The sequence below is a fragment of the Phaethon aethereus genome, assembly GCF_964289735.1.
Source record: "Phaethon aethereus genome assembly, chromosome: 3".
NCBI lineage: Eukaryota > Metazoa > Chordata > Aves > Phaethontiformes > Phaethontidae > Phaethon > Phaethon aethereus.
This window is the reverse complement of record NC_138576.1, coordinates 61,693,688-61,707,375: the sequence shown is the minus strand read 5'-3', so window position 1 is coordinate 61,707,375 and position 13,688 is coordinate 61,693,688. Positions and strand designations below refer to the sequence as shown.

General features: G+C 41.0%; 1 protein-coding gene across 1 annotated transcript; it reads right to left on the bottom strand.

Annotated features, from left to right (window-relative positions):
- Positions 1–2,969: 2,969 nt before the first annotated feature.
- Positions 2,970–13,054, bottom strand: LOC309404151 (protein LEG1 homolog; the record flags this gene model as incomplete). Its single annotated transcript, XM_081998534.1, has 7 exons — positions 2,970–3,157; positions 5,585–5,823; positions 6,757–6,890; positions 8,081–8,265; positions 10,751–10,837; positions 11,155–11,230; positions 13,001–13,054. The coding sequence occupies 7 exons, from the start codon at positions 13,052–13,054 to the stop codon at positions 2,970–2,972; spliced, it is 963 nt and encodes a 320-aa protein (XP_081854660.1).
- Positions 13,055–13,688: the final 634 nt, after the last annotated feature.

Here is a 13,688-nt window from a genome sequence, read left to right as displayed (position 1 = left end):
AAAGGCATCATACCTGTATGGCCGTCTGTTGATACTTTTCTCTCTGCTTAGTTTCTGATACTCGCACGTTTTCTTGCTAGGATGCATCTGTTCTGTTTCAAGATATCTGGCTCGGCTCTACTTGTAAAAATCCACCATCCCATGTTTTGTCTAAACTTGTGTACATGCCTCAACCTTCAAAGTGCAACTGCTGGCCAATTTCTAAAAGCTTTCCCTGACTGGTTGGCATGCTGGACTACAACAAAGTGTCTGAAATACATACATGCTCGATGCTGTATTAAGCAAGCTGGTTCTTTTTCAAAATAATAAATTATTTCCTGATGTTGTCATAAATTCAGGCAAGGAGATATTTGCTTTTTAAAAATGGGTTTCACAAATATCCCCTCAAGTGCAGAAGTTTACAGTTTATAAGTTTGTTTTCCTTATTCGTGTTAATGGCTCTTTTTGTTTTCTCAAAGCGCACCTTAGGTTAAATCTAAGTTAACCACAGAAAAGGTCAAAAATTTTTTTCAAACTTTTCTGGAGCACAGCTAACTTAATACCTTAACAGCTGGCAACGGTGGTAATTACTTTTAGATTATACCTCAAGTCTGTTGGAATCTAATTACTCTGATCTATGAACTAAGTAATTAAGGTAAAAACTCCCACATTTTCTTAGACATCATTAATGTATTTCCTTCGAAAATTGTTAGCTAATGATGGTACATTAACAGTTTGTCCATAAAGTGACAATGAATGATTAAAACCTTTGTCCTGGGACATTAAAGGACAGAACAGTGTTTAACTGCTCAATATCTTGATAATGGTTTCTTCATTTGCAGTCCAAGTATCTTGCAAGTTTGGGTAGAAAGGACCAATCAAACTGGGAAAGTGGCACAGGAAGACACAAATAATTTTCTTTTTCTTCATTTACTTGGTATTGGGCTAACAATACAGGAGGTGTGGAGAATCCTGAGGAGCTGATGTTCTCCTGCTGCCTGGAGCTGGACTAGTGGCATGAGGAGCCACCAAGGGCTTGTGCCTGGTGGGCACGCAGTGGCTGGCCATAATCTACGTCAGGCACTGCTGGGTTTAGCATTGCCTTTCAGGCTGCCGACAGGCTCCATCGCAGCAGGAGCAGCCATGGGGACATGCCGTCGCACCTGCAGCCCGGGGGTCAGCAGCCCGGGGACCCACAGCCCATGGCTGCCATGCCATGCCTTGTGGCTCCCCATCACAGCATGGCTGTGCCGAAAATCTGGGAGTCCAAATCTCACCCCTACCATCTGTGGAAAACCTTTGACTATTGTACGTGTGTCAGGAAGGCTATTGCTATGATTGAGGAGGCTGAGAGGAGACCTTATCACTCTCTACAGCTACCTGAAAGGGGGTTGTGGCGATGAGGGTGTTGGTCTCTTCTCCCAAGTAACTAGCGATAGGACAAGAGGAAATGGCCTCAAGTTGCGCCAGGGGAGGTTTAGACTGGATATTAGGGAAAATTTCTTCACCGAGAGGGTGGTCAGGCATTGGAACAGGCTGCCCAGGGAGGTGGTGGAGTCGCCATCTCTGGAAGTGTTCAAAAAATGTGTGGATGTGGCACTTCAGGACATGGTTTAGGGGACGTGGTGGCGCTGGATTAATGGTTGGACTTGATGATCCTGAAGGTCCTTTCCAACCTAGTGATTCTGTGATTCTGTGATCTGTGATTCTGTGAAATGAAATGTAGTATGTGAGTGCAACAGAGTGAAACCGTGTGCTCCAGCAGAAGAGCAAGTGGAACACGCATCTCTCCTTCCGAGCGAGGGATATGTGACAGAGTTACCAACAAAGATGCTAGGTGCCACCGAACCTGTGGGGCACACCTAAAATGGTGGCAAAGCAAAGCTGCTTTCCCCTATTTTGATTTATGAGTCTAAGGCTTGTGTCATTTTCAACTGCGCTGTAGTGCCAGCTTATAATCTGATAGGATGCAGCAGGCAGTGGCTGTATCCCCACGCTCTGCTCTACACCATGCAAAGGGAGCTCCAGCCATGTATGCTCTCCAGCAGAGGTTTTCATAAGGATGGAGGATCCTAGTCAGCAGATTTCCCAAGAAACTTCAACCCCTGTCTGCCTGCAGGATCCTTGTCCCACTTCCCCACAACCTCTGATGCCAAGTTGCTGTAATTAATCCCCAATATGTGTTACCGCCCAGAAGACCAGGCTCAGCACATGGGTTGGGGTGTGCTAGGTGCTGGGAGTGCGAACAGTGCGAACGCATCTCTTCCTCCGTAATCAAGTCTAACGTATGACATGCTGCAAGAAGAAGGGTTAGACATGGGGGAATGGAAAAGCAACCTGTGGCCATACAGACTACGTAATCACATAAATCGATAGACAGATCAATGTTTTCTTGAGGTAAGTGAAATGAATCAAATACCAGATATCTCAGTTAAGAGCTGCTACAGAATAAGCTTATTTGCTTCAGGACTTCTCACTTAGTTGTTGCAAATCAGCATACCAAGGGGATCCGTCTGTACTCAAGTATTTAATCTGATAAGCCTGCAAGCTTCAAATTTGATTGCAGCTGGTCTGCAAAATAACAACTTTGGTGGGAAACAGTCACGGCATTGGTTTTGGATCAGAACTTCAAAGAAAAGTTTCAGATGATCATCTGTTAGACCATGAAGGACCTAAGTAATTACATATCTGGTGGGATCCTGGTATACAGGGAAAAAAACAGTCTGAAAGAGAATATAATTTGCCTTTATTTAATTTTATCTCCAACAATGATACATTATTTATAAAGTCCAAAAAAGTAATAAAGCAAGAGTTTCTGCGAGGCATTTTATTTATAAGGAAATGAGTTAAACAAATGAGCTAATTAGGAAAATTAAGGATAAAAATATTGATTCAATATGAGAGAGATGCACACATGGCTACTCAAGAAACCCTGCTGTAAGAAATTACCAAAGCCAGATTACCAGACACATATCTGCTAAAAGATTAAATCAATGAATGTTGAAACTGTTTTTTCTCAAGAAACTGGGCACTGTCAAATCCTCTCCTCTCAAATCGCTATATATTCCCACTGGGTCAAACTTCTGGCTCAAAAGCAAGTCTTCAATCAGTTTTTGGCCCATTTTTCTTCCTGCTTCAGTAGACATTGCATTTTGCCAGAGCTTCAGCAGCAAACCTCCTTGGAAAGAAACACAACATGACATTGTCAAATTGACATGGAGCACATGTAGCTCGCAGCACACAAGGTTTGAAGCGCACGTCCGGCAACAAACACCCACCACTCTCCTGTGGACAGTGAAATGTAGACAAAGCTGGAGCATGCCGATGGGGTAATAATTGCCTACAACTGAGTAGGGAGACACAGGCCATTCATTTAGCTCAGGATCCTTTGTATGGATAGACAACTGGGCTTGTTCCCTCGTCACTTTGGCAAGTCAAAGTGATTGAAGACGCATGTTAAGGTCTTGTTCTGCAAGTGCACATAGCTTCACGGCTTATGAAGCAGCGGCCTGGTAGTTATAATCATGCATGTCTTTGTTTTTGCTCTAAAGCAACCAAGAATTTGCACTTCTGCCAGCTAAGGCCTCAAGCTAAATAGGCAAATGATGCAGGCAAGGAGCGCTGTCTCTCTAGGAAGTGTGCCTGGTCAGCCCGGCATTAGCACCAGTTTGCAGGATAGTCATTGCCTGCTCCCCGCTCCTCTCAGTGCTGATGGTGGTGGTGGATGAAGGGGCCACAGAGGAAATCTGAAGGTGAAAAAAAGTTTACTAGAAAACCAAGAGGAGTTTATTCTCCTGCAAAACGTGCTTTTTATATAAAACTGGCAAGGGTGAAGAATTGAATTTGCACAGTATTGTACAAGGAAGATGAGGAGTTAAGAGGAGAAGGCAGCAAACAGTCCTCTTGCCTAGGAGGACCACAGGAAAGGTGAGGACAGCAAGAAAGATCTCAAATAACAAGGCATCTGCTGTCCTGCCTTTGGATATCGGTGAGGGGCAGAGCATAAAAAGTAAAGCTGCTGAGTGTCCATGAGTCGAGAAGCTTCAGAGGTAGCGCAGCACTCTCTCAATACAGTGCTGGAATGGCAGAGGCAACTAAAGCAAAATAAAGAGCAATCAAACTCTGAATCAAGAAATCCAGTCTCAGTCTGGGTTGGACACAGTCCTGTCCTAAGAGGTACTGAGACCTCCTATCTGTCGTTGGAAGTTTGCAGCACCAGAAGAGAACTCCACATCTCTCGCAGGGTGTATCTAAAATTTGAGGAATCTGACTCTACAAAAACAGTATGTCACGTTTTATCATCTGAGTTTTGTAGCAACTACATCTAGTATTTCAGGTCCCTGCTGAGGCTGTGGATCCAGACCCGAGTCAAATTTAGTTTAAAGATCCTTTTCTGATCTGCAAAGCAGTCACCGGGTTGAGTTAGCTGGCATTTAACTCTCAGCTGAATGCAAAGCCCGTCCCTTCAAAGCAGAGGCAGGGAAAGCTCCAGCCTGCAAAGCAGGGCTTTCAGCTATGGACTTTATTATGGCCGCATCTGCATGAAACTTCTTCACCTCTCTCCTTCCCTCTCTCTCCTTGCTGCCCTGTCTGTCGTGCTTTTCCTTGCTGTGCCCCACTCCCCTCCTGGAGGTAGGTCAAGAAACCCTGAACTGTGCACAGACTACCAGGCATGGGATAGAGCTGTTAAAACCTTTTTGAGACTATGAGGTACCCATCGTGTTAGGTGTGGAAGGCATGAGGGAAGCAGTAGATGATGTGAGGATGTTCTTTTATAAACACTGAATAAACAGCCTTTTTCAGCGATAAATACAGCTAGTGAGAGAACATTCACTGAAATGAACAGACGGAAGAAGAAGATCACAAAACAAATGCCATAGCTCTGGATATTAGTTTTTCAGTGTTTTTTTATGTTGTATTTTCATTTAAAGATTCAAAATAACTTTTCTTCATAAAAGACGAACAAAAATATCCAACTCAGCGATACCTACGAAGGAACCGAAACCCCACAAGAGTGTAGTTCTGTGTTTCACCGCTGGATGGTGATGCACAACTTATTTTAGTGAACGTGATGAAGCCAGAGTAGTCTAAGAATAGTTTTGCTGGGACAGATGATATTCTCTGTTAGACCAAGATTGAGACAAAAACAAAAAACAAAACCAGAACACTTGTGGACACAAAAACTATTGTTCGTGATTATTTTCCCATTTTTTAAAATGACCTCAACTGTTCTAATAACTTTATTTACAGCTTTAATGGTGTAGATTTAACTAGTGAAACAAAAACTAGTGCTTGTGTTTTTAAAGTTCCTGTGAAAACTGGAGAAAAAAAAGTAAGATAATCTGCTCCAACAAACGATGCATTTGTCTCATGTGAAATCCTCACTGTATATTATCAGTGTTATCCCATCGCTGGTTTTGTTCTCTGGTGTGTTGTTTACTTATGGGTGTATTTTTTGCGGTACTGTTTTACTGCTAGTCCCTAGGAAGTGTTTATACTATTTTATATCAAAGATCACTGTGTTCATATGGAGCAAGGTACAGAAAAAGAGAACAAGGTATTAAATATCTATGGACTAACAGACATTTGTGGGTCAGGCTCGTACCTGTTAATTTATTTGCTTTGTGAAGAGCTCTCAGTGAAAGCAGGACTCCATTTTGCTGTGGACTGAAGTCACTAATGGATGGGGGGACATCCCCTTCAATGAGCATCCTCTGGGGCAGGAAAGCCTGGAAGCTGTTTGTGGTCTGTGAATCTGTAGAGAAGTGTGTAGCTGCAATGAAATCTACAGCATTAGCCCAGTCTTCACCAAAACTTGCTTCTGGATCAGAGAGATATTTTAAGCTGAAAGAGATTAAAATAAAAATGTAACAGATAATTGAAATCACCTGTAGAACACATTAGTGGATCCCCAGTTCAAGAGGGACAGAGAACTTTTGGAGAGAGTCCAGCGGAAGGCTACGAGGATGATTAAGGGACTGGAACATCTCTCGTATGAGGAAAGGCTGAGAGACCTGGGGCTGTTTAGTCTGGAGAAGAGAAGGCTGAGAGGGGACCTTATCAATGTCTATAAATACCTGAAGGGTGGCTGTCAGGAGGATGGAGCCAGTCTCTTTTCAGTAGTGCCCAGTGGTAGGACGAGGGGCAATGGGCACAAACTGCAGCCCAGGAAGTTCCACTTCAACATGAGGAACAACTTCTTTACCGTGAGGGTGACGGAGCACTGGAACAGGCTGCCCAGAGAGGTTGTGGAGCCTCCTTCTCTGGAGACCTTCAAAACCCGACTGGCCGTGTTCCTGTGCAGCCTGCCCTGGGTGATCCTGCCTTGGCAGGGGGGTTGGACCAGAAGATCTTCAGAGGTCCCTTCCAACTCCTACCATTCTGTGATTCTGTGATTTATCCCAAATGTGTTTTGTTCAGTATAAAATCCTGAGCAGTCTCAGTGCCACAGTGGCTTAAAGCCTCCTTCAGCATTTTACACCTAATTTCTCCTGGTATCACTGCCTGTGCCCAGACTAAACATAGCTCCTGACTCTGGCCCTGGCTCCCAGAGGGAATCAGCATCTCATTTTAAGCCTGCAGCCTGCCCACCCATTGCAGCCTGGGCAGCCACCTCTCACTGGTCGTCCCATGCTCGGAGAGAGCAGAAGGAAGAGTAGAGCCTAAAGAGTAGAGGCCTAAAGTAAGGAAGCTCATGTGGGGTTTGCTGAGATACTATCCTTCCAAAGAGGCATGCAGGTGGGAAGAGCCCCTTGGCCACCTCTCTTGTCCCCATACCTGTCCTGGAACTTGGGCAGCGCATAAGCAATGGAGGCGACGTGTGCCCTCCACATGAGATGGAGGGCATCATCCAGTTTGAAGGAGGAGAAGGTTGCAGGGCTCGTGGCTTTGTGTTCTGTAGATAACAGATACTGCAGCAACAGGGAGGAAAAAAGGCAGAGAAAGAGAGGGGAGGTTTAAACCCAATGAATTTTCAGACTTAGGCGGCACATAGGTCACAAAATAGTCAGTTTGCAAGCTAAGGTAAATTGCTTTTGAGTAGTTAGAATGTGCTGATTTCTAAGTAACTATAATGTCTGACATAGGGAGAAAAAGATGATTAATATAGATTTATAAAATGAATATGTATCCTCACTGAAGTTAAGTGGAGTTGTCATCTTTGACTTCAAGAGAGTGAGGGTTTTACCCACATAATTTAGGTATTCTGTCACAATAATTCCATGGACTTTTGTATCTTAGTGCCATGGAAGCTTCTGTGCTGATATATCTGATTCCTTGCAAACCTGTTTATAACTCTTCTGGCCACAACTTTCTGAAGATTATCAGAAAATAAGAAAATTATCCTTAATGGTTATCATTATGGCTATTTGAGGAGATCTTTTATAATAACTTCTGAAACATACTTCTCAGGAAAAATAATCTTAAAAAAACAAATCCAGTCTTGCTCCTAAAACCTCTACCTTCTCTCACAGTTGCCAAGAAGGACTTCTGGTTTAAATTTTATGTTCATTATCAATTACCTGACTACCAACAAAAATGCTGACTATAGAAATCTGTCTATAAAAATAGTTATTGAATCTATGAAGTAAGAAATATTGTTATCTTTGGGATTAGGGAGCAGCTGAATGAGGAGGAAAGAGAATATCCACTTGCATAAATAAGTGTCTTTCTGAATGAAGTTTCAGCATTTTCAGGTTTTTAGATGTTCAAAGGAATAAATGAACCCTATAAAGCCAACTCAAGGCCATTTCTCAAGGGTAATGTTCTATCTTGCATGCTTACTTTGCATTGCTAACATAAGCACTATAGGAAAGAATACAAATATAATTGTTAACAAAATGGTCTCTTAGGACAGACTCTAAAATACAGAATTATCTTAAAGGAAGAAAAAAAATCCATAACCTGTGAAAATCCTGGCCTTCTTATCTCTGACTCACTTTACGTTATGCTTTTCATTTTTCCTGCTTGTTACTTTTATATCAACCTGTTATTGAAAGCAAACCAAGCTCTCTGAATCTTACAAATGACAGTAATAATAATTTTGAAGGTAATATTCTGGTATAATTTCCTACAAAATATGAAAAAAAATTAAAATATTTACTTCAAAATAGGCTTTCCAGTCATCCATGAGCTTGGGAACGCGAGACCTGCAGTCGGCAACACTATAACAGAAATCAGCTCTTCGCTCCTCTGGTGGCAATATTTCTATCTTGTGCTGCAGCTGCCCAAAGAAGCCAGCCTCCACTGCCCCCAGAAAGGGTATGACAGCCAGGTAGTAATTCATACCTGTAACAATAATTAAAAAGGAGGAGGTGTTAACCACAAGTAAACGACAAATCCCCGCATAGAAAAACAAACACTCTCCCATACCAAATACAACCGTTTCAAATTGCCACTGGTAGAACTGCGCTCACTGAAATGCACTAATGATGATGTCTGTATTGATTTAGATATAATCTGTAATATTCATTTATACATTGTACTTCAATAGTCCTGCATGAGCTAACAGTGTGCTATACTTTGCAGGAAAGGACAAACAACTGAAAAAAGTTTGATCTTTGTAAGTTGTCACGGACAGGACATCAAAAGTCAAATGTTAGTTGCAAACTAAGTACAGAAAGACTAGGAGTACCCCATGTGTATTGTTTTTATAAAAAAACCTCTTCCATGCATCCTAGGCACATGAGAAAGGAAAAGGCAAATGCCAGTCATATTTCACTGGAAAATAATAATTTTGCTTTTAAAAAAGAATTTGCTCGCTGAAAACTGCTTGGAAATTATCTCTGTTTGTTTGTTTAGATTTATTTTAGGATGATGGCTTCTTTTCATCTGATCCATAAGTTGGAGGAGTCAGACCCAGCATGTAGGAAACCCACATTCCATTCTCACCTCTACCTGACCACATCTCCAGTGAGAGTGTCTGTCAGGCTATTTGATATTCCTTATTTCAAAGGATGATTTTAAATTCTCCTCTTAATTGTGCCCCCTTTGTAGAAATAAAGTTTAATAAATTTCAGTGCAGAATTGCCTGGAGACCAGCTGTTCTCCCTCTTGGGTGGGTACTCCTGAGCTGTTGCACTGAGAAGTCATTTGCTCATACTTGGTCTCAGGGGATTGCCTAAGCATTTTGTACACAGTCGCGGCAGTGAGGACCAAAATCATCAAAACCTGACCATCTACCATGTATGTATGTATGTACCTGTCCTACTCATGGGAAACCATTGTTCCACCTCCTGTATGTGGGCCTGGCTGGGAATTCAGGAGGAAATGTATGTCCAGTCAGAAGAGCAAAGGAAAAGCCTCAAGTGACAAGAAGACAGTGTCACACTGGGAGTCATCACTAAGCTAGGTCTTCCTTCTTCACAATTTCCATGAGAAGTGTTGAAACCTGGATTTCACATCAGAAAGTCCTTACATTCTTTTAAGTGGGCTTGCATATGTTACATATTTGTACCCGCCTGAGTGAGTCAGAGGGCAGAAAACAATGCAGGAGAGGACTATATTGAATATTATTCTAGGCAAAAAGGACTGAAGTTGCCACATCTGCCAGGAGTGATGCCAACAGCACATACACCTGCGTTAGCTCGCAGCGGGTCCTTCAGTAGAGTTTGTCACTTTGCCTTTTCTCTGCACTGCCTAGTGCAAAGGTCGTTCCAAATTTGATACCACCACCATTGAGATGACACTGCTTCCTGCAGTGCATATTTGCTTAGGTGTAATGGATAGAACCATTCTCCTGTTACATCTATGATATATATTTTTATAAATGAAATTCTTGTGTCTCTCAGGCTAAGAGAAACCATGTATTAATTTGATCCCTCCAGTTCAACAGGACAACATATGAATGGCCTGAATTACCAAAAGTATTCAGGAATTTTGGATGTTTCCATTTTTGGAAAGACTGAATTACCCGGATGTGTATTTTTAGAGATATTGAGGAAAGCACTGAAAATGTCAGGGGCATTGACATTGGAAATTCAGATCTTTACAATTTTCTCTCTCTGTCAAGTCTTCAGTTTGTTGCTACTTACTGGAATAATGAAAAACCTTAACAGAAGTTCAATCTACTAGAACTCCAAAGCCAAAATTAAGGTGAACAGAAATTGCCTCATAGCTCATATACACCAGGTCAAAGTATTAACTAAGTTTTAGCTTAATACTTGAAAGCCTGCTGGATAAATGTCAGTGTAATGAAGATAATGAAGTTATTTGGATACCATGGGCACAAAGTCTCACTTTATTTCATTCTCTGTAGCCTACTGACCGCAGTGAAGTTGTGGAGGTGCAATGGAAGGCAGAAAAGTCCTGTCAGATTTATATTACTAAGGGTGATGCAAGAACCACAAAGATTTCTGCTTGAGAGAACCACAAAGATTCCTGCTTAACATTCTCACACTAAGGTTTAATTTGAATTACTAGTATCTAAACTGAACAAATCTGTTCGGAGTAATTGAAAACTCAAATTTCTACAAATGTCTACCAATGCAGATACTCATCATGGTGGTTCCCACATGCTTTTACAGGCAGTTTTTCAGTCTAAACATTTTTAAGGCTGCAAATTTGCATTTTTTTCCTTCCTCAAGTTATCAAAGTCAATTAACATTCATTTAGTCACTCACACTTAGGTGCTTGCTGCAAGTTTTCAATGGAGAATTATGCAGCACTGGAATTACTTTGTAATACGGAAGTCTAAGGGGAAGAAAGAGTCTAAATTGCCTTCTAGGACACTAATCATTTTTCAGAGAAGAACAGTGTAATAGCATATACTTACAGGACCACCAGCTTCTTACAGATATGCACAGGAGGTCTCCATCTTCATAGCCACAGGAAGTCACACTGGAAGGATCTGCTAATCTGCCTGAACCAAATGAAATAATACACCAAATACTTCTCAATCTTTTTCACACAAGGAATCCCACTGACATGAAAAAAATATATAGGAGTAAAGTATGCAGAATTTTGCTCAGAGAAGCAGAACAATTACCATTGTTTTGCTTCATAAGCTGCTGTTCCTAGAGTAGCTGAATTTCTTAGTCAGTACTTCATGCAGTGCATAGTAATTTGATTGTATTTTACAGTTCAATTTATTCCTCACTGTAAATGTATTCTGCAAATTTATGGAACTGTCTGGAAGTAGGACATCACAGTGATATTTTAACGGAAATATAAATATACATGCACATACAGTTGTAAACACATGCATAGCTGAAGCATCATTTTCAATAGATGCAGGGCTGCTAGTGTACGAGAGCTGCTTAACGAGCAGAATAGCACAAATTAAACGTGTTAGGCATTGTCTCACCTAATTGGGTTGTGTAATACAGAATCCCTTCCCATTTAATGATGCCTACAAACATGGCCTTACTGTGAAGCTAAGCATGCAAATGTTGTTGTCACTGATTAGCAGGGTTTTCAAGCACCTGTGCTGTAGCAAACGTGCAAGACATTTCACAATTATTGGTGACAGCATGTAAGGCATATTTTACTTTAAGCACGTGATGTGCAGGAATAACCTAATTCCTGCCAGCATAATGTACATGTACATTATGTGGTAATTAGTCATGTAGTGAGTCAGGAAGTCTGCCTTAAGTGTATGATGTGAAATTACCATGGTCAGGTCCGATGACTTGAGCTATTCCAGAAGCTCCCAAACTCGGCCCTGCAGAGCACTTAGTCTCTGACGAGTCAGCTGAATGCCAACATTGTCATGTCTGTCAGATTAGAACTAAACCTCATTACATCCTTTAAAAACCAAATCAAATTTTCTGATACTTTTTACTTGAGAATAAGAGATGATCATGAACCATGTGCATACAGATTATCCTAGTTATCCTTTCTTGCTGACTGAACAAAGATTGTGTTTTGGGGCATGCTGGCTGCTCAAGCCTGATCTTTCTGTAGCAAAGCACTGAAAGCATGAACTCGCAGTGGTGAGCAATGTGGTTCAACAGGATATGTTTTTAAATGAATAATGGTATTTTTAAATACTTACAAAATATTTTTTTCAAGATTCTACTTTGACACAGGGTATCAGAAATAGGCAGCAGTAGTTCACTAGTGTGCAAAGGAGATGAATGGGAAGGATAAAGGAAAAGAAGAACAAGACAACAAAACGTTGCAGAAGAATTGCATGTGAGATTTACCAAAGGTTGTTAGCCTACGTGTTTTGGGAAAATTAAAAGTCCCAGGCAGTATTGGTGATAATTATAAGATATGTGTAAATTACTTGGAGCTGGAGGCACTAACCCTCCTTCCAGGTTTTCCAGGTTTGTCCTCTCTGCTCCCTCCTATTGCCTGTGCTTAACTCAGGTCTACCCAAGCTACCTCAGCCTTGACAGTGCCTCCCAGCTCCATGTCATTAGCAACTATGTGCAAGCTCATCAGCAAGATTTCTCTGCTATTTTTTGTGGGAAGGTTGTTAATGAAAAAGCTAAATGCAGTTGTTCTCAAGAATGATAATTGAAGAACTCTGAGCATATCCTCCATTTAGCTGTAAACTTCCCTTAGCAACGCTCATCACTAAACTCTCCTTTAGGTGTTCCCTTACCAGATTTGAAATTCCCTTTCTCATTCTTATTTTGTTAAGTGTCATTAAAAACTTTAATTCTATGCTTTGATTATACAAAGGGAGGAAATACATTTCTGGACTTTGGTAAAACATTCAATTATACCACAAAAGAAAAAACCCAGTTAGTCTGACAAAATCTACCTTTGATTCATGTAAGCTGCTCTCTATCCCTTTTTCTATTTAGCTCCATGTCTTTAAATATTCTTTCCTCTATACTTATTCTAATGTCTCATCTACTGCTGGTGTAAAAGAAATAAATATTTTTGTGTTCTTATCCCATTTTTCCTTATTAAATATAGGTACAACCTTTCCTACTCTTCCGACATACAATACCACTTGAGTCTTTCTTAAAGTTCTTTCTCCTGGATTTGTATTTCTAGATGTCAGTTCTTCCAGGTGGGGATAGAGACTATCCAGTTTCCTCTGTCTGTGTGGGTAGGACTCTGAGTTTACCTCTGTGTCCCAAGTGACAATTTCTATTTCCACAATCTCATTCCCAGCAGCCATGCTGTCTCAACATCATTTTCTCTACTGTAAATTTAGGCAAATTACTGGTTTCATTTTATGTCCATGAGTAGATTATTGCACATCTTTGTAAATGGTAGCTTCACTTGGTCTTTATGGTTTATATAGGACCATATCCATAAAAATATTTTCTCAAGCAACATAACTTTCATGACCAGACAAGATTGTTCATGCAAAGAGTTTTGCAGCATTTTCAAGGATCTGATGTCATGCACCATGAACTCAAGTCCTGCTTTTGCTTGCCCAAGCTTATTATGGTGATACATAAATGCTTCAGTCATTCCTCACTAATATACCCCAGCTGCTTATCTGCATTAGGTTTTGCCAGTTACTAACCTAACTACTGTACGCAGCAAAATTATATCTTTCTTTCCCCCTTATCCACTTATCCTTCAACTTCTCACATTTTTTACTGTTAATCTCTTTCCAGTCATGTGATATTTCTCCTTCTACTTTTTTTCAACCTTCTGATTATGTAATTTCAGAAATATATCTACTTGCCTAAGGACCAGTCCTATGACTCTTTGGCAAGTGACAGTAGGTCTTTACCTGTCTGTGCAACCAGGTGCAAATCTTCCTCTCACCCACTGTGTCCCTCATCTCTATTTGGGAACTG